The 21,094-nt window shown below is 38.7% G+C and overlaps 4 protein-coding genes across 4 annotated transcripts; 2 read left to right on the top strand and 2 right to left on the bottom strand.

Annotated features, from left to right (window-relative positions):
- Positions 1 to 627: 627 nt before the first annotated feature.
- LOC147856636 (uncharacterized) lies at positions 628 to 2,805 on the top strand. The gene is made up of 2 exons (XM_087329230.1): positions 628 to 1,078; positions 2,156 to 2,805. The coding sequence occupies exons 1-2, from the start codon at positions 665 to 667 to the stop codon at positions 2,393 to 2,395; spliced, it is 654 nt and encodes a 217-aa protein (XP_087185356.1). The 5' UTR covers positions 628 to 664; the 3' UTR covers positions 2,396 to 2,805.
- A 1,189-nt stretch (positions 2,806 to 3,994) lies between these two features.
- Positions 3,995 to 6,332, bottom strand: LOC147856635 (universal stress protein A-like protein). Its single transcript, XM_087329066.1, has 4 exons — positions 5,870 to 6,332; positions 5,520 to 5,605; positions 4,280 to 4,398; positions 3,995 to 4,177 (listed from the first exon to the last, which is right to left on the bottom strand). The coding sequence occupies exons 1-4, from the start codon at positions 6,060 to 6,062 to the stop codon at positions 4,102 to 4,104; spliced, it is 474 nt and encodes a 157-aa protein (XP_087185192.1). The 5' UTR covers positions 6,063 to 6,332; the 3' UTR covers positions 3,995 to 4,101.
- Positions 6,333 to 7,170: 838 nt separating this feature from the next.
- CSI1 (binding protein) lies at positions 7,171 to 15,132 on the bottom strand. Its single transcript, XM_087329229.1, has 6 exons — positions 15,038 to 15,132; positions 11,526 to 14,604; positions 8,908 to 11,452; positions 8,060 to 8,520; positions 7,759 to 7,875; positions 7,171 to 7,616 (listed from the first exon to the last, which is right to left on the bottom strand). The coding sequence occupies exons 1-6, from the start codon at positions 15,103 to 15,105 to the stop codon at positions 7,473 to 7,475; spliced, it is 6,414 nt and encodes a 2,137-aa protein (XP_087185355.1). The 5' UTR covers positions 15,106 to 15,132; the 3' UTR covers positions 7,171 to 7,472.
- A 3,742-nt stretch (positions 15,133 to 18,874) lies between these two features.
- Positions 18,875 to 20,771, top strand: LOC147856633 (uncharacterized). Its single transcript, XM_087329142.1, has 2 exons — positions 18,875 to 20,076; positions 20,189 to 20,771. Exons 1-2 carry the CDS (start codon positions 18,875 to 18,877, stop codon positions 20,769 to 20,771), a joined length of 1,785 nt encoding a protein of 594 aa, XP_087185268.1.
- Positions 20,772 to 21,094: the final 323 nt, after the last annotated feature.

The following is a 21,094-nucleotide window of genomic DNA, read 5'->3' as shown; positions in this document are numbered from 1 at the left end:
CTAATATTGCATTTTGGAAGTTAAATATCTTTTCTTTTTGCTCACAACATTTCTATATGTACAATAGTTGTGACCCATCATGACCCTTTCACTTTCTCCTTTGGTAAACTAGATTGAGACACTATCTCTTATTCCTCATCAAGTCAAGAATTACATTGGGAAAGCTTTACACAAACATAATATATGAAAATATAGATATCTTACCTTAAGGATGAGAGAGCTTTACACAATTGCATGTCCTGACCTATAGGCTGTATTTCGCTTGTTTGCAAAATCTTGTGATATGGGTAAAATCCAATGACTTATTGTCGTGAACGTATATCACGACACAACACAATATCTACCTTTTCCTACAAAGAAAGCTCATAGTGATATGAAATTGGTGAGTTCCTATGTGCCCCCCAAACTATAGACCTCAAAGAAGATGACACAACATTGGCGACACTATGTCCCCGGGCTCACCACGAATGATATATGCTACGAAAGGTCCTAAAACCCGGGCCGCCCCAATGTGAAAATGCCTTAAAGACAAGGTGTTAGAGAGCAAGAGAGGGAGGGGAAGGTCAAAGCAGGGGAGGGAGATGGCTATGGAAAGACCATCTCCATCTCCATCTCCATCTCCATCTTCATCTCCATCATTGACAGAACACCAAGAAGATAGATCATGTCACATCGAGAGAGATGTATGACAGGTGCTTTCTCCAAGATACTCATCCATTTGGGCATTCTCAAGGACCCTTCATCATCATCATCATCATCATCATCATCATCATCATCTTGCCATCATCATCAACCAGCAAAAGAGACGAGGAGCCGGAATCTCCCGCCGGCCGCACCGTCGGGCAGGGAATCTTCATTCGATACCCGCAAGGAGAATATTCCGAGAGGATCATTCCATCCCAACAAGGTTCCCTTTGGCACCACCATGCATACAAAGGAGACAACGAATTGTGGCAAAATACCCGTGCTCAATGGATTCAAGGTTAGGAATTCTTCTAGGGAGCCATCTTCGGCATTGAAGGCCATCTCCACAAATCCTGTTGTGTCTGAATGTACCCCTGGATCTGGCGGTGTCCAGGTTTCCACTCTTTCCCCATTTTGTTTTTAATAATTTCATTATGTTAATCCCATTTTCTTCATTCATTCAAATTTTTTTGTCTTTCTTATGCGTCTAAATTCGTAAATTAGTCTCTCTCTTTTTCTAAAATAAAACAAGTAATCCAATATATTTTAATTTTTTCTGTTTTTCATTTAAATTTCATTCATCTGTTTGTGCATAATATATCATCCAAATGTGTTTTGCATGGATATTTCATTCATTTGCTCTGTTTTCCCCCCCTGGTTTTTGACGAGTTGGAGTCTTATTCCTATTCTGTTCCTTTTCGCTTAACCACTGATGCATTTTTTTCTTGATTATCAATTTATGCATTCTTCTATAAAAGTATTGATTCTTCTTCTTGTTTGTTTTTTTCTTATTTTCTATCTTATTCTCATTATAAATTCCTTCTTGTAGTTCATATTTCACATGAACTCTTTTGGTCTTTAGATTTATATGAAACATATGAATGGATCTCAGGATCTCAAAGTATGAATTCTTTAGTATTGTTATATTTTCTGGAAATCATTGATGCGAAGTCTGGATAGATTCATGTAAAAATTTTATCATAAAACAGGGCAGCAATTGGATTATACAACCATTATGATGTGATACATAGTTATTTAGCAATCCTTGAAACATATGATCCTCTGGATATAAGGATCTAAAACCAAGGATAGATGGTTACTGTGATTTGGGATGCTACATAGATAATATCGGCAAACTAGTGAAACATAGTGATCTAAAGATCAAAGAAACGACTGAACCATATTTATTGCTAGCTTTCTTCCCCAATGACCCTAAATTTCCCACACGTCCCAACGGCTAAACCCATATTTTGTGTCCACTCAATAAGTATGTCAAACCTGTCATTATGATGTCCTGTAGACAAAAACTAATGTAGTTGTCATGCTGTACTTGAAGATGTAAAAGGATCAAGGAACAAGCCTAAAGCATTTGAGCATGCATTTGAAACTGCCTCACAACCAAGTCTAGTGTCACCACTTACCAACCATCATTTATTGCTAAAACTTAATTGTGTTATCTACTCAATTTTAGGGTTTGCAATGGTATTCCGAGAAGCTAATGATGGATGAAGATGGTGATGTTGCACAAGAGTTCTTGGATGAGGTGGTTTCACATGCACCAGGCTCTCTTCACAGGGCATGTCGAAATTTCAAAATCATTGTGAAGACAATCCCAGCCAAATTAAAAGGTCCAGTTTGTACATGTGATGGCAATGTGGTTCAATGCATTGAGTCAACCATGGGAAGTAAATACATTCATCTAGCATCATAGCAATTTGATTGAATAATCAGTCAATCAGCTATCTTATTTTCTTTTACAATCTGTTGTGATTTTGATCCCTACCTGATGAAGAGCGAAATAACAACAAAATGCTTTCTACAAATGATGCCAAAAGAGCAGATATCAGCAAAATACAGCACCCCAGTTATGTATATACATATATGATGTTTGTGTGAGACATTTTTACATGGGTGTTTTAAGCTCAGAAATTTTATCCAAATGATGCAAACATATCTATTATTTGTTTTTCTTTTATCCATATAGACATAATTTCCCAGCAAGTCACGGTGTGTTTGCTTGAGTTCTCTCACCTTCACTGCCCTTGAAGATGAGAGACATGTACCTAAAAGGATTTCCCAAATTTATTCTCAAGGACATTAGTTATGATGGGTTGTGGCCAATTGGATCCCTCTCAAGGTTAGGACATCCTAGTCTTTTTTTGTTGTGGCAATTTGGTTAAAAGTTTAAGATTGCATACACAATTCACATACTCAAAAGGCTATATATACACAAAATAATTGGTAGTTTGTTCTTTCTGTTGCATACACAAGTTGCGATCCTGTGTCACAGGGTATGAAATCAGAAATAATGGCTGCAAGAGAAGGGAGATCATTTAAAAGCTAAGTGGTGGTATGGTTTGGTATTTGTATCAGAACCATAATGCAACATATTCCACTTTCTATTTTATCACTTGTCATGATCTTGATTATTGTGAGGCCATGCATGGTGTTAATGAACCTACATTGCTCCTACCTGAATCAAGTTGCTGTATTGATTGAATGAATTTTTTATTGTGCTCATCCATTTTTATTTGATCAAGTTAGCACACTGCTCATTGATGGTTTTTCATTGACTTGCTATAACATCAGTTTATTCTTAAGTCCTGTCACACTCAACCCTTGAAACCAAATATTCTAATTATAGATTTCACTAATAATTAGTGTCAATATCTCCGCTCAAGACTCAAAATCAAGTCTTTTGCTTTTCTAAGGGTTTCCTACACCCATGCCCACTGGTATCATATCTAGATGCATGTTTTCACTACAAAGTTTCGTATTATCCATTCCTATGTTTCGATGGACACTAATTTGTATGAACACAAGAGGAGCATCAAGGCATATATGAAACCACCTGAGAGAGATGACAAGAGCATTTGGAAGATATTGAAACCTAATGTCTTGGGTAGAGTTAGTGGGTAGCATGCTAGAAAGGAAGATACTTCTACACCACAACCCACCTTTACTATGTTATTGGCCAAGCTAAATTTATTGTACTAGAAGCAAGCATGGAGTGTTGTTTGATTTTATACGCTGAAAAACGTGCTTATTGGTTTGATCTTATGCATTGAAAATCAAGAAAGACCATGTGACATGTGTCAATGTCCTAGTGTGCAATCCAATTAACATGGTTGAATACAAAATGAGACTTGGAAAGTAGCATTTAGTACTTGATGCCACGGTATTGAATTATTTTGAGTCAACCAAGACATAGTAATCAGTTTAAATTTAAAGGCAACAAATTTACAAAATGAAATTCTGTGTAAAGTTTTCGCATTTCCATATCATACATACTCTAGAAAGCGGTTTAAGTAATTGTTTTCCCGTGACATAATTAGATGAACAAATGAAATATTCATTTGTTCATTTCATTTCTTATTTCCTAGCAACATATAGACAAACAAACAAATATGGTTTCATTCATCTCTTCTTTACAATAAAAACCGGGCAATTGGCATGATGAGCACAATAATCGCTCACGCTCCCAAGGAATGCTCTGATACGCACAAAAAAGGAATGAAAGTTCGTTCCAATCAATTTTTGGTTTTTTAATAAATGAGAAAGAATGGTAGTGAAAAAGAGGAACTATTGTTCTAACCTCTTCAAGGCACTATGGCCATGGCTACCAAGTATCAGAAAGCTTGGTTTAATCTTGTTGACAACTTCACATATTACATTCCTTGGGTCTCCAACTTCAATCTTCATTTCATTACACAGCTGAAAGCCAAAGAATGTATAGTCTATTACAGAAATATGTGACACAAAACAAGAAGATATAATAGTACACAATGATAACAACAAACAAGAAATGAGGACATTGCTCAAGACAAAATCTTCCACATAAATCACGTTCATAAGAGACAGGATATAGTTGTGGATTAAAAGACCAGCAACATAACTTTCGATGTCTAAAGAAGGTTAAAACATAGCAAAGCTTCAAATGGTTCTGCAAATAATCATGACTTTGCATTCACTTCAATGGCATACAATGATGTTGAAAGATCATTTCACGAACTTTAAAGACGATGGGATCATACAGAGACAAAGGAACATGGACATCTCATAGTACTCGGAAAACAATAGGCCAACTCAGAACACCAGCTAGAGATTGAGGCAGGACAAGCGCTTCGCACATATCTCAAGTTGAAAGATTTTTTCACAAAATGTGAAGGAGAGATCAAAAGCGAGGAACATGTTGTGTATAGACAGAAGTATAATACCCTCTACAGATACTCCATCACAGTTTGGCCAAATGTTGCTTGAGCTTCAAAAGCATAGGGAATCAACCCTTGTACCAGGATATAAGGCACATGAGCCATTCCAGTACCAGAGCATGGAGATCATTGCTCGTTATTTCAGATCTGCATGAGGGCACCTAGATGCACTTGTTAAACTTTGTCATAATGTCATTTTATCAGACCAACCATCCATGGATATGAAGTTCAGTCACCACTACTCCTATACATATTAGCATTTGCACTTCATGCCTCTCCATCATCTCAAATATTATTCCACCACATGCATTAAGATAATGATCATGGAGATTTAGGAGTTCATAGTTATGATTTCTCTCTCTCTCTCTCTCTCTCTCTCTCTCTCTCTGCATGTTCTTTCTTCTATTGGTACATATAAATACATGGTCTTTCTCTGGAGCATTATAGTTTTCAACTTGTATTCCAGCAGCTAAATTACCAAGTATGATTACGCCCTCTCAATCGCCACAGATATGTATGTGTGTGTGTGTGATAGAGAGAGAGAGAGAGAGAGAGAGATGTAGGAATATGTAGATTTAATGGCAAACATGGAATGCATGCAAGGAAAAGGCATTTCACACTTACACCGTGTTCATTGCAGATAGATTTTGCATGCCGAAGAACCCTTTGGGATACCTCATCCTGATTCTTCCTTATAAATGAGACATACTCTACAACAATTTGATATCCAAAAAAAATCAAATACAAATATCAGATATATTCTACGACTTAAGAAAACCAAACTTAAGAAAAAAGAGAGAACCCAAATTTTAAGAGATGAGAGATACTCGACAACAATTAAAACCGGAAATTTTCAGAAATGAGAGACATTCTACAACAACTTAAGACAATTAAATTCTATAAATAATATCTACGCAAGAACACTGCAATAGAAGGAAAAGAACGGGAAAAAACGAGTCGTGTGATGTAAATACCGTTATTTTCTTCAAGGTCTGAGGCCAAGATTTGAGCAGAAGGTTGGACATGGAGGAGAACTATATGATCAGAAGGAGAAGAACCATTTAAAGAATAAAGAGGAGATATAAGATTTTCAATTGCCCACAAAAGGATTTCATCGCTTTCATCCATAGCAACCAGGATCTTGCGACGACAAGAAGATATCTCCATTGCCTTCGAATTCTTCTTCTTCTTCTTCTTCTTCGTTTAGTGGGTTTTGTATTCTGTCCATTGAAACAGAGGAAAATAGCAACCTTAATCTGTGGGTGGGTTTTATCAGTTTTTTCCTTTCCGATAAATAACCCCTTCACTGCATGAGAGGATTTTCAAATTTGTAACCCTTCGTTTTAAGTTATACTGGAAATTGATTTGCAGATCCATACCTTTGGAATCAACTTGTTATTACGCATTATCTTTAACTAAAACTTATAAAAAAAATTGGACATTTCTACAACATCAACCCATTGCTTGAGAGCTAGTGCTCGCACTTTAGATTATACTGCACTATCATGGCGATTTATTTAAATTTTACACATTACATCATCACAAATTTCTGAGCTTTAAGCAATAAACATTAAATGTGATTTCACAAGGAGTTGACCACATAACGTTATGTTGCTCGATCATCAATCATGTTGAATCTCATGTCATTTGTTAGCTAGGAAAGATATACATAATCACATATTGAATTTACATATTAACATTGCCATTCATATCAATATTATCAAAGATATCAAGAGACATCCAAATATTTCGTGGACACAATTCATAACATGCAACAATTCACGCATACTTGAATAGCCAAATTGAATATTTGCTTGGTGAACTTTTTCCATATAATGTGAACAATAATGAGAAAGAATTAAATGCAGTTATGCTCCCTACAAATACTCAAGCAAGATAGCTCTTTTGACAGCACTCAACTAATCTAGTAATGCAAACTTGGGTGGAAATCAAACCCATTGCCTTCTTCTAACCCCCAAAATAGGGTGTTTTTCGATTATGATGATGATATGGGTGTCTGTATTGTGATCGATGTAACTCTCTTTGTTAACACCTTTGAATTGTTGCAATTTGATGGAAACAGCCAAACACATCCATAAGTTGCAAGAATGTTCGATTATGAATTCAAGATGTCCAGTCAATCAGGATAGTGACGTTTATGACAAGATATTTTGTTTCTTGTTTATGCAAAGAAACAAGCAAGCAATCTCTTAAATTGATTAACATAATGATCATTTTCGCATCTACGGGCACATTAAATTACAAAGATACAACAGGTAGAAGTGGAGGAATGTTAGCATAACAATTGGTGTGCTTCCACAAGCATCACACAAGGGACCTATTAGTATTATTGGAAATTATTACAAAATGAAGTGAAACATCAACACTTTGCAAATGAAAGAATTACTCAGAAGCACCATGTGGCCTTAGCTTTACATACAAGCATTCTAACATATACGCTGCTCTATATATCAAAATCCTCTTCCATCCATAACTCACCTCTATGATTATACTTGAATACTACATACACAACAAGATACACAATACAAACTCTTAGAGATAGTTAAGGAGTGCATGTTATTTATTTGACCACTGGAATTCAATGTCAAGTTTTCGGGAACTGCCATCTCGGTTGGTGTCGGGGACAAGTGTGTATTGGCCACTCACTTTTCCAAGCATCACCACACGATCTATTTGGATTGTTACCTTACCCAATGAACCCTGAAAAAGCAATGATACATCTATGACATACTCTCTCACACAAAAATAATGTAAACAGCATCCATGTTGACAATACTTCCTTTACCAGGAATCCATAGAAGCCAAATAAAATCACACAACACATGCAAAGACACAGACTTGCCTTTCCAAATGCATTTTTGCTCTTGCATGATATGCGAAGTTTTTGACCCTTGGGGGGAGTATCAAATGCCCAAGCAAATTCCTGGCTCCATTCTGGTGCACTGCTACTTGAAACAACCTGATACATAACACATCTTAAATAGCTACAATAGAACGACTCAAAATCCCTATGGCAACATATAAGCAACTCTGTTAGGAATCGAGAAGTTGACCTAGTAGTCATGAACCTTGCCCTATTACCAAATTAATTTGAGTTCCCTCTCTTCGCTCATTAAATAAAAATTAACTAAACATGAATATACCTTTGTCTGCCGTGGTGGACCATTTCCCAAGGTAAGCTTGCAAAATGCATTTGTACTCCCCATCGATTGCTTCAAATTATGGCCACGCAAAATGGTAACAACCAAGTTTCCAGGGAGACATCGTAGTAGAGCCTCTGCATTCTCTTGGAAATGCTCTGGACCAGATCTCATATACAACTGTAGAACAGGAATTGCATCAACCATAGCCATGGCTTGTGTTTTTGCTATTTCCGTTGTATTACCAGTGGATGACCATGCTTGCCGTAGCAATACTAAAGCATTCAATGCAGATTCTTGTGCAAGTTCAGTGCCCGTTTTTAAAGCACCCACAAGCTGAGGTATGCATAGTGTAGCTGCCTCTGTGCACCGGAGGCGTGGGAAATTATGAAGTAGAATCTCAATCGCTTTCATCATGTCTTCATTGACAGTTCCCGTTGCCCAAAACTCTCTCTCCAAAGAAGCTGAACAATGTGAGGTTATTTAGACATGGATTTCTTGCATTTCAATTTTGTTCTTTATTTTTTTAATATTCTACAGACTGAAATGGATAACATTGTAAAACATAATTGCATCGTAGATTAAGTTGATATTAACATAAATATATATACACCATACATATTGTATACAGATGCACATACACATAGATCAATGTTAACAGACATGCAGTACACACATATTAAGTATGTATGGATGTAAATTTGGGTGTATGCAGTGTATGATTGGTATTACAATAAGTATGGCATGCATGTACATGTATATTCATGTGCACATAGGCAATGTAGGCGCTCTTTAGGAAAAGAAAGAAAGAAATGGGACCAGAGGAAGGCACGTGTAGCTTCTGCGATTACCTGTCAATGCTCTTATGATCTCACTGGTTGCATATTCTTGAATTGTATGGTTAGAAAACAACAATTTGATTAAGGCAGCAGCTTGTCCAGCAGTTTCAGTATTACTTGAATTAAGCAACTCTTGGAGCACTTGTACTCCCCCGGCTTCCGCAACAGCACGCTTATTAGAAGTGCTATGCATCACAAGGTTTTGCAAAGCGCATACTGCAATCATCTTCATCTCTTCAGAAGGTTGGTCCTCTAACAAGCTCACTAATGCACGGCAAGCAGATACTGCATCCCTTGTCCGTGCTAACCCATCAAGCTGAAAGAGATCACCCAATGCAAGGGCTGCCAATAGCCTAGCTGGCTGTGTTCGTGTTTGAGGATCAAGAAGGTACTGTGAAAGAGGAGATATTGCAAATTTTGCTCCTTTCATTTCTCGAACTTTTACATTGTTAAACAAAGCTTCAAGAAGACGTGCAGCAGCTTCTTCACACTGATGGCATCTAAGGAGTTCAAGAAGAGCTTCTACAGCACCCGCTTGTGCCATTTCTTCTGCACTCGAGGCATCATCCCTCTCTAAAACAAGCAATGCATTGAGAGAGACTACTACAGTCGTTTCAGATGTTGATTTCAGTAGCCTCACAAGGACGGCGAGTGGAACATGTAAGTAGTATTGTGAACTGAACCTCAAGATGTTAGAAAGAACATAGGCTGCAGATTCCCACAATGCATGAGGTGGTTGGGGATCAGATTGTACAATAACTTTCGACAACTCAATAATGCCACCAGCGTCAGCAACAGCATTAGGCCAACTTTTGGAAGCTCTTTCCAATGCTTTTATTGCTTTCTGTTGCAAATTCTGTACTCCTAATCCAGTAATCCGGACAAGAGGAACAATGGCGTGTTGGGTTGTAATATCCCGCTGGAATTGTTCTTGTACAAGTAGATGGGACAGCAGTTCTGCAGCAAGTTGTTGCACAGTCTGAGATGGAGAATCAAGCAATGGAACAAGGGGTTCTATCGCCTGATTAGGGGTCAGATTCTGAATTGATAATTTCTGAGGCTTTTCTAGAATATTCACTAGCACCTGCATGGCACTATGCTGCCCTGCTGTGCTGAGACCAGGTCTAGCTAAAACATAGAAAAGAGGCTCAACCACCTGAGCTGCTGATCCACCTTTTGCAATGCTACTATTGTTGGTTAGTATACGGAGAAGTTCAGCCATTAGAGCGCACAAAGTATCTGGGGCAACTACAATGATCTCCATTACACTATCAATGATCCCAGCTTTCACCATGTCTAACTTGCAAAGAGGTCTATCCTTCCCTAGCTTTGTAAGAGCACTGATAGCAGCCTCATGCAGAGCATAGTTGTCACCCACAACTAGAGCAACAAACGGAACTACAGCACCTTCCGCTGCAACTATCTCTGCCTGTTGTTCATCATCCAATAGATTGTCCAATGCACTTGCACCTGCAAGTTGAGTGGTGCTCGAATCAGAATTCAGAAGTGCTATAAGAGGTTGAATGCAATTCGACGCTCCTGGCATCGTTCTAACCCGTGAATTAGCAAAAAGAACTCTACAAAGTTCAGCAGCATCTTCCTTTAACTCGAGTGAGCAGGTCGATGATAGAACTCTACATAGTCCTTCTATAGCATTTGCACCAGCATCTGCAATGGCTAATGCCTTTGGAGGATTATCTGCTGATAACCTTATAAGGGCACCAATTGCAGCACGTTGCTCCTTCTCAGAGCCCGAGCTCAGCATCTCCACAAGTGGAGGAATGGCTTGTCTTCCTGCTTCACCAGCTCTTATATTGTCAGCAGTAAAAAGGCCCTGTAAGGCTCTTGCTGCATTATATCTTGATCCCCTAGTTCCCAAACGAAGCACTGCCACTAGCTGATTAACAGCCCCAAGCGCAGATTCATGCCTTCTAAGCTCTGCACTAGTGAATAAAATCCGCAGTAAATCAGCTGTGGCTTCCTCTATTGCATCTTGAGGACCCAATGAGAGATACTTTGTTAATGCATCAAGTGCCCCTGCCTCGGCCATTGCCAGTTTATTTGGATTGCTTCCTTTGGCAAGCTGAGTCAATAAGCTAAGAGCCAATGATGGTGCGCCAGGTCTGTCAGGAATAGGCTTCAATAGGTCGACAAGAAATGGTATAGCTTTCCTTGCAGTTGCACCAACTCGGATGTCATCCACTCTGAAAAGCCTTTCCAACGCCACCTGATCTGGATTTGGGACAAGAGAGAACTCTTCTGATAAAGCAACAAAGTTTGATATGTCCGATTCTAGACTACCAAGGAGCGATATTAACCCTCCAGCAACTCCAGAATTTGCAACCGCGAGGAGTGTTCCCCGACTACCATTGCATATGAGACTGGCAAGAGCTTGTGCAGCAAAATACCGATCAATTGCTTCTTCTGATCTAAGAAGAAAAGCGAGAGATGAGGCTGCACGCATAGTCCCAGGTGATCGGGTGACTTCACGATGCTGGAATAGAATTGCGAGCAACAGCATGCTAACCCATATACTTCCATTATCCTCCATATCTTCCTGTATATAGACAACCAAACTTCAGAATTTTTCAGGACATGATAGAGGAGATGTCATTTATTTGTAACCAAACCTGAGGTGAGTTGGAAACAACACTCGCAAGTTTCTCTGTGAGAAGCTCAATTGCTCCCACCTCCATAATTGCAACTTTGCTACCATCATCATGTGATGCTATGATAGAAAGCAACCAAAGTGCAGCAGTTCCACCCAGCATTGCAGCTGGATCATTTTCTGAATGAAGTTTGAAGTCATCCATATCCACAGTTTTATCGGCTCTTCTCATGTAGCCACCTTCTTGTGAGTCACCATACATCCTCTCTGATTGATGTTCTACAGACTTCACACCGAGCATGTCAACCAGTGACTGAATAAGAAGTGTGAAAGATCCTGATTCATGCAAACCTTCCATAGCTTGCTGTCTATGTTCCTTGAAACCACAGATCAAAAGGGCAGTCCCCCCAACTTTTACTTCAATCCTCTTGGAGTTGATAACATGATTAGCAAGTGCGGCGATGCACCAAGGCGTGCTTGCTATCAAGTCACCTAGCACAATTGGTTGATCGCGACACAGCCTCGAAAGAACTTCTATAGATTTCTCTTGCATGAATGGTTTTCCAACCGCGACACATGTAACCAAAGGACCTAAACTATAAGGGGCTTCAGCTAGGACCGACCAAGGGGGTCTACTGCAAGTTCCCACACATCTTGCCCTAGCAAGAGCTGCAAGAGCTTCTAAAGCCTCAGACTTAGGACATTCCTCAAGATTAGTAGCTGCTAAGACGGATACAAGTGCAGCAACAGTATCACAATTCTGAATTCTCTCCGAGAGAATATCATCCACCGGACGATGTTTCAAAAGGCGGGCCAATGCACCAGCCGCATACTCTTTTCCTTCATGTGTACCCTCCCGTAACACTCCAGTTAAAGGCCTGATCATATCCTCTGCTGGAACCTCCTCTGATAGGTCTTCGTCCATCAAAAGATTTGCCAATGCTGTTGCTCCCATCTCTGCAACCGATATGTCAGAGGATTTTGTGAGAGAAATCAATGGGAATACAGAATCCTTGGCAAAGTGTGCAACCTCTCTGTTCTTCTCAATGGATAGGAACAGTGCAGCAAGGGCTTTCGCAGCCTGCATTGCAGTTTTCTCGTTTTCTGCATTCAATATTCTTATCAGGGGCTCAAGGCTATCTACTATAAGAGAGCTTTCTCGAATATCCTTTCTCGCTTCAAAAACCTTTGCTAAAACCGATGCAACGTGCTCTTGAGTTTCTCCACTTGCTGAGTTTAATAGCCGTATAACTACCTGAAAGGCATCATTTACAGCTGCCCCTTCCTGTAAGACATTGTCCTCAGAAGCAACACAAAGGAGGCATCCTAAGACATCCAATATATATATTTTAGAGTGTGGAAGGTCCCCTAAAAGTAATGCAGCTAGCTGGCTAATAGTACTCGCATCAGAATATCGAACCAGCTGGATTAAAGCCCTAGCTGCAATCTCTTGTCCCTTCAAACTAGCATTTTTTAAGAGCCACAAAAGAGCTGGAACGGCATCAGCGGTTTCTACACAAGCTCTTATATCTTCGCTGTGGGTACACAGGTTACCAAGTATTAGGGCAGCATCTTCTTTTGCTTTTGCTGAACCTGTCTCTAGTAGTTGCACCAATGGTGGTATTCCACCCGCAGCTGTGATAGCCCATTTGCTTCCATCTACTTCTTCAGTAAGTATGGAAAGCAGAGCAACAGCATATTCTTGCTGTTGCTCAGAAGATAAACCCAACAAAGATATCAGAAGTTGTACTCCTTCCCGGCCTCGCAAAGCTTGCCAGAGGTCCACATTGCCATTGCATAAGTTTCTAAGAGATTTTATGAGGTCTTCCTGAACATCTAGATTAGCCATAGTGACCAATCCAACCAACATTCGTTTTCCTTCAGCATGGCTTAAACCCTTCTGGAGAACGACATTTCCATAAAGGCTTGCAAGTGCCTCGATAGCACGCTCCTGGACCAATGGAGGAACACGAGATTTAAGTTGTTTGACAAGAATCTGTTCAATCATTTCAGCATCCACACCATCAGCAGAAGTTCCGTTCTCATCATATACCATAAGGGCATATGCAAGCGCACCGATAACATCAGCCATCTGAGCATCAGGGTTGGTAGAGTCAATGTTTTCAGCTATGCTTAGAATAACTGCTGGCATGCCATTAAAAATATTTGCAAGAGCATTCATTGCATTTTCCTGCAAAGCTTGGGCAAATCTCCCTTGCATAAATTCTTTAGATGGTGCAACTATTGCACTTATCAAGATAGAAATGGCACCAGCCTCTGACAAGGAAAGTCTAGCTTCTTTTAAAGTTGAAGAAAGTGCCCTAAGTGCACCAGCAGCCTCTGCACGGACCGAAAGATCATTACCACTACCGACCAGCCTAAGTAGTGGTTCAACTGCCCCCATGCTTAGCACTTGCCTACTGCTGGATTGAGAGACCATCATTAAACTAGCGAGTAGAGACGATGCATTGGCTTGTGCAATTGAACTTCCATTAAGTAGCAATTTCACAAGGATCTGAATCCCCCCTGCTTCTAGAGTGGCCGGCCAAAACCCTTCAGTATTTCCACATAAATTTTGCAAAGCTCCTGTTATAAGACCTTCAACAGATGCATCTAAGTCTTGCTTTGGTTGTAACTGTTCCCATAGCTTGGGAACTACACCTTCAGTAGCAAAGATCTTACATCCCACTTGATCTGTAACTCCTCCTTGCGAAACTGCATAGATAGTTTGGGCAGCCGCAAGTTGGGCATCTGGAGACGCAGTTCTTAACAAGGCAAGAAGAGGTGGAATACACCCTCCGAGTAGTACTTTGATTCTCAATTCTTCCTCTTGGCATAATGATCCAAGTATAGCAGCAGCACTCATTTTTGCAGTTAAGGTGCCTGATCTTACTAACGCCACTAGTAGAGGTATTGCCTGAGAGTGTGTACCTATGGCAGTCCTTGCTTCCTTTCTGGCTTCTGTGAGCTCAAGTAGTTGCCTTGCGACTAACTCTTTCTCGCTCGGAGTAGACACTTTGGTGCGAAGTTGCTCAATGCTCTGGGCAACGCTTGCAAATATTCCATCGGGATCATCCATACTTTGTGTTGTGTTCCAATCCCTATAATAACAAAAGAAAAAACTCAAAACAAAACACACCGAAATGAATATGTGGGACCCTCAAAAAAATATCTATTATTGGTGGAAAACCAAAAGAAAATATTATTGATATGTAGAACTTCCATCAGGCCATCTACAATGAAAATAGTTGCAAATTTGAGTGACTATTTTGACAGTATGAAGTATATCAGAAGGATATTTCTGATTGTCGCATGAGGTAAAACCAAGCATATCTTTGAAGTAGAAAAAAAATGCATATTTTGCATGCAGGTGCTGCAAAGCATGCATTTAATGACAAAAAGAGGAAGATAGACACATCAACACTGAAACACAACTAGTTCCTAAAAGGACTGCTTTACCTTGAAAGTTGAAACCATTAAGAAGAAAATGAAAAACAAATGCAACATAGACAAATATATCCATTTCCATGATACCTAGATCTGATCCCCATTGAAGCTCGGGGGGTCGGAGACTCTGCACTTGAAGGTTTTTTGGATTGCATTCTCAGGCACAAAATCGTAATCCTTCCCTGTATGCATTGAAAGGTATCAGACAGGTTGAATCATAAATCTCTGGAACTTGAGATTTTTTCAGAGTGTATATGAACAATGCCATTCATTACACGAATATTAATGATGAGTGACATAAACACATCGCAGAAAGTCTTATAAAACTGAACATACACCACCATATCTATGCAGAAAAAAATTGTAAAACATGAAAATATACGCACCATCATATCTATGAAAACAAGTGAATAGAAAACCAAATATAATACTATCATTTTTATGCAAATTTCTGTCATATTTATGCAGAAAAAAACAAAAGCTTATAAAACTCAAAGGAGACTATCATTGCTCCGCCCAAAAAATCTTTGAAAACTAATAGATCATAGTGATAAGACGAGGCAAAAATCTACACGATGTTTACCTGTGGAAATCAGATCAAGAAGAAGCAGTGATGAAGAGTATCACGGGAATCCACATCGATTCGGCCAATCTTCGTCTTGCAACAACAATAAAGCAAACAGAAAATCAAAAGAAGCAGAGGAATCAAGCCAAAAAAAGGGCAATGAGAATAAACCAAAATGCAAATAAAAAGCTATGAGATCAAGCAGAAAACAAGGGAAATCAAAAGAGAGGAAGACAAAAATCTGAGGAGATCTATATACCCTTAGGAAAGAGGGGAAGTAAGGGATCTCAGGTAAGGAAGGGGGGAACAGAGGAACAGGGAACCATCATCTCTGTTCTTCTTTCGTCGTCGTCGTCGTCTTCTCTTTTCCCTTCTACTACTACTGCTGCGGCTACTAAAACAACTGCTTCTTGAGGGATCATTACGTTAAGAACAGAGCAAAAAGGACTGCAAAAGAAAAGAAAGAGAGGGAGGGAGAAGGAATGGAATGGAATGGAGCAATGGTGGGTTAAGTAACCACTACTAGTAGTGCAACTACTATGTATTACTACTGCTACTACTACTACTACTACTGGTGCAGATCTATGTCTCTCACTCTCTGTCTCTGTCTCTCTCTCTCTCTCTCTCTCTCTCTCTCTGTGTCTGTCTGTCTGTCTTTCACACTCAGCTGTGGTGGTGGAGATGGTGGGTGTTTTAGTTGTCCTTTTTTTTTTGGGGGGGGGGGGGGCTTTGGTTCTTTCTTCTTTCTTTTTTGATTAACTGCCTTTCTTTTGTGGTAAGCTTAGTTTTGTAATTTCTCTTAAATCTTCCTTCTTCTTCTTCTTCTTCTTCTCTCCTTATATGTATACAAATAAATTATAAACACATAAGCACCTCACCGACAACCTCTCTCTCTCTCTCTCTCTCTCTCAATTTTTTTATTGTAATTAGCTTACCCTATTGGTAAGTTCATACACTACAAGCTCTTATGTCTTGGGGTTCAAAACCTAATTTTCTCACCTCACTATTATATACTTTATACATACATATCTCTTCATTCACTAGATGCCACTGTGGAATGTAAGGGTTGAACCCATGACCTCTTTGTCTCCATTGGGCACCCTTACCAACTAAGCTACATCCATCTAGGATCTCTCTCTCTCTCTCCCCCCCCCCCCTTTCCTTTTACGTCTAATTTTGATCTCTTTTCTCCTTTTCTCAAGGTCCCATTGGTCAATATATGGCCTCCCTTTGGAAACTACAAAAAAGATATCTAATCCACAGTACGCTTGTCCCCCCCTGTCTCTCCCTACACTCTTGTCTCCGGTCTGTTTTCCTTGTAGCTAGTTGCTAGCGCCCCCCCTCCCCTCCTCTTTGTTCCTTCAATCGGCTACTAAACTCTGCCCGCGTCCCTCTCCCCACATTTGTCTCAACTTTTCCTGATGGCTTTTGGGTTGAAATCGGCGAACCCTCTCTTTGTTCCTTGTACCTCAGCTTACGCCACTTTCTCTTTGTTTTTAACAATCACCACCCCCTGATCAATCCCCCCTTATGAACATATGTTATCTCACTTTTTAGCACTATTGAGCCATGAGTTGGGTTTCTCACTACGTGGCACTAATCAACCCTCTCATGTGCCTCAATGAAGTGATGTTTTCCTAGTTGTTTGCATCGATGGACCCTCTCCTTGTGCTTTGATTAGGTAGTCTTTCTTTGTCTCCTCGTGCCATAATTAGCAAAGTTTCCACAACACTAATGAAGAGACTCCTTGTGTCTTGTACGAATATTAAGGCTCCTTCTCCTTATACCCATAATTAGCACTTTCTCAAGTGTGGCAAGCATATATATAAATGACTTAACCTTTCAAGAAAAAGGGGGAGATTTTTGCAATAAAATACAAAAACTATAAATATCATGTGCCTTCGAGTGAAAAGAGACTGATTAGAACATGAGAGTGAGACGTTGTCACGTAGATTTAACTAGCTTTACATGTTACTTTTTAAACTGGGCTTTCAAAAGGAATAGATTCTAATATAGACAAAACAATGCTACCATAGCAACAAGCATCACTTTTCACTCGAAAAGTGAACAATTTTTTAGTGGTATTTCTGAAATGTTGGGAGTAAAGTTCTCGAATTTAATAGAACATGTGTTGAGGACAACATCGCACACATATTATGTACCCCATAAAAGAGGTTTATTTATTTATTGGTTAGCGTGCTCTAAAACTCATGAAATCCTATGTTTTAGAAGTTTAATAGCTTTGTACCAAACAAAACAACTAAATATATTAAAACATGAAAATAAGTGTTAACGTTACAACCCAGTAAGATATCATAGCATTGTTGATGGCAATGAGAATGAACTCCTCAAATTGATCTAATTTATCTTTTTTCTTCTATGTGCATCAAATATTTAACTTCGAAGGAATCATATACTTAATTATCTACAAAATCCTCTCAATAGCTCAACGAAGAGCCATTGAAAGGGTTGTATTTATATTTTTGTGACTAAATTACTAGTGTTGGACCTGACAAACCAAGAGATAGAGAAATAGCATGCACAAGGATGAGGGAAGGGAAGCCCCTTCCCAAATGAGTCGTATGACAAAGTGTGAGATTCATATATGCATGTTAGAACCATATGCATAACACTATTAAGACAAATAGATGAAAAGTAGATCAGCCATTTATTTATAATTTAGATTGAAGTTACATATGATAGTATAAAATCATGTTGGCTTCATCTCCCGCTTATGATCCACATTTCGGGGTTTATATAGATCTACGGTCCATAGAACGTAACATTCGTGTTCGTGGAGGCAGGTTTGAATACGTTTGGAAACGAACACGTTTGAAACGGGAAAAATGTGTGGTCCTTTTTTTTCCCCTTTTTGGTATTTTTTTTTAAAGAGACGTTGCTTCTCTGTTTCTCTGTGTTGCTCCCTCTCCCCCCCTTCTCTCTCTCTCTCTCTCTCTCTCTCTCTCTCTCTCTCTCTGCGACTTTGTTGCAGGCCTTGCCCCAACATCTTCATTGCAACAACTACAACATACAACTTGCCTAAATATTCCAAACTTGTATGTAAAACAGACTTGCTTCTGTCTTCATCAGTAAGTCCTCAATTCTCTGTAGCTTTGGCTCTACAATTTTTGTGAAATTTAGGTAATCAAATGGGTAGACAAAAGGGTGAAGAATGGAACCATGTCTTGATTCTTAAGAAGCATCCCAAAGGTATGCATGTGATGCAATGCAAATATTGCAACCATACTTATGTTGGTGGTCCACAACGGATTAGAGTCCACTTATTGGGATTGAGAGGACAAGGCAAGGAGAAATGTAAACATGCAAGTAATGATGTAAAATAGCAAATCAAGAGATTAATGGGGATTGCAAGTGAGGAAGTTGTTTCAAATGTCGATGCACCTATTCGAAATGAAAATCAAAGTATTACTTCTGCATTGATTTCTGAAAATGAAATGTATAATGTATCTCAACCTCAAGCATGTAGTGAAACAAGGAAAAAAATGAAATTGGATGCAAGTAGTTCCTTACCAATGGCATGGAATATGCAATTAAGGAAAAATGCAGAAGAGGCAGTAGCAAAGTTATTTTATGCTGAAGATATTCCACATGGAAAAGTAGAAAGTTCATTTTTCCATGATATGCTTAAGGCTATTGGACAAGTTGGGCCTTCTTTTAAACCACCATCTGCGTATCAATTGCGCAATAAGTATTTGAATGTAGAAATTAAACATGTCGAACGTGATTTATCACAAATGAAAGAATATTGGAAAACATATGGATGCACAATCGTTAGTGATGGTTGGACTGATACAAGAAATAGACCGATTATTAATGTTATGGCATCATCTATGTATGGCTTGGTATTTTTGAAATCAGTGGACACAAGTGGTCATGTTAAGACAAGAGAATACATTTTTAACATTTTAAAAGATTTTATTCTCGAAGTTGGACCATTGAATGTAGTGCAAGTTTGTATGGATAACACTACTAATTGTGTGGTGGCAGGGGAGATGATAGAAAAAGAGTGGCCATCAATTTTCTATACTAGATGCACATGCCATTGTGTAGATTTGTTATTTGAGGATATCACCAAATTGGCTTGGATTGATAACACTTTGCGATTAGCTATGAAGTTTACCGTTTTCATAACTAGAAAACAAAATGTTTTGGCAATGTTTCGAAGTTTTAGTAAAAAAGAATTGCTTAAACCTTCTAACACAAGGTTTGCATATAGTTTTATTGTTCTTTCGAATTTGCTAGATGAGAGAGTATATGGTGGTTTGAGAAGAATGATGGTCAGTGAACAATGGGGCAAATGGAAGGGATCTAGAACAAAGAAGGTTGAGGAGATAGTTACAATTATTTTTTATGCTAGATTTTGGTCAAATGTGAAAATGATAGTGACATTATGCTTACCAATTTTGAAACTACTTCGTTTAGCAGATAGGGAGGGTGCTACTATGGGATTGATTTATGATCTTACGCAACAAATGATCAAAGAAATAAATAATATGTCTTTGATAGAAATTGATCCTATGAAGCTTGATGAAATCAAACTGTATTGCAGAAATAGATGGTCAATGTTGCAATCTCCATTACATCTCAGGGTATGTTTTGCATCCAATATGGACTGGACTTGGTCAAGTAATAAATAATATGTTGAATACTAGTTGGATGACAACAATCATGCGTTATGCTAGTGGCAATCAAGTTTTGCAAGATGCCTTGATAGATGAGTTTTATGCTTATAGAAAACAGACATGCTATATGTTTCATCTTCCATTTGCAAAAGATTTAAATAGAATGAAAAATCCAGTTATGTGGTGGGAAACATTTGGAACAACTACTCCCAATTTGATGAAACTCACAATTCGTGTGCTCTCACAAGGTTCTGGTGCATCTCCATGTGAAAGGAATTGGAATACATTTTCTCTCATGCATACAAGAAGAAGAAACAGGTTATCCCCATGCCATGTGGAGAAATTAGTGTACTTGCACACTAATTTACGGCTTCTCAAGATGATCAAAGAAAGAGGTTACACCCCATTGGAAATTACAATGGAAATGGTTGATAAAGAGGAAGATGTTGAAAGGTTATTGAACTTGCAAAAAGAGCGAGAAATTTTACATATTGAAAATTCAAATGATATCCTCAATAGTATGCAAGACGAGGACATTGAAGACAATTATGTTTTTGGTAATAATGAGGCACATTCTAGTGAGAGTCCTCAAACAAATTACTACATCAATTGAACTAGTAGAATTTCTAGTAGAATTTTTTGTTAGTGTCATATTTTCTTCATATTCTCGAATATAAGCTTTATGAGTTTTTGAATGTTTGATGATAGTTTATAATGACATAGTCCACTTGTTGGGATTGAGAGTGAATCAATATATTATATAATATAGACCATATTCAATCCAATCAAACGTGTCTATCCAATCCAACTTGGAGATGATTTACCATACACGTATGTATGAATCATTCGCGAATGCGAATGCATATATGATACGTATGGTTCATTCGGTCTACCCATGATGGGATGCTCGAGCACATGGTGTCACTTGGCATTCAT

Source organism: Azolla caroliniana, unplaced genomic scaffold, assembly GCF_043228905.1.
Source record: "Azolla caroliniana isolate FFs.n. ecotype wild unplaced genomic scaffold, voAzoCaro1.0.p SCAF_13, whole genome shotgun sequence".
Lineage (NCBI taxonomy): Eukaryota > Viridiplantae > Streptophyta > Polypodiopsida > Salviniales > Salviniaceae > Azolla > Azolla caroliniana.
The sequence above is the reverse complement of the archived record's forward strand: the minus strand, read 5'-3'. Positions and strand labels throughout refer to the sequence as shown.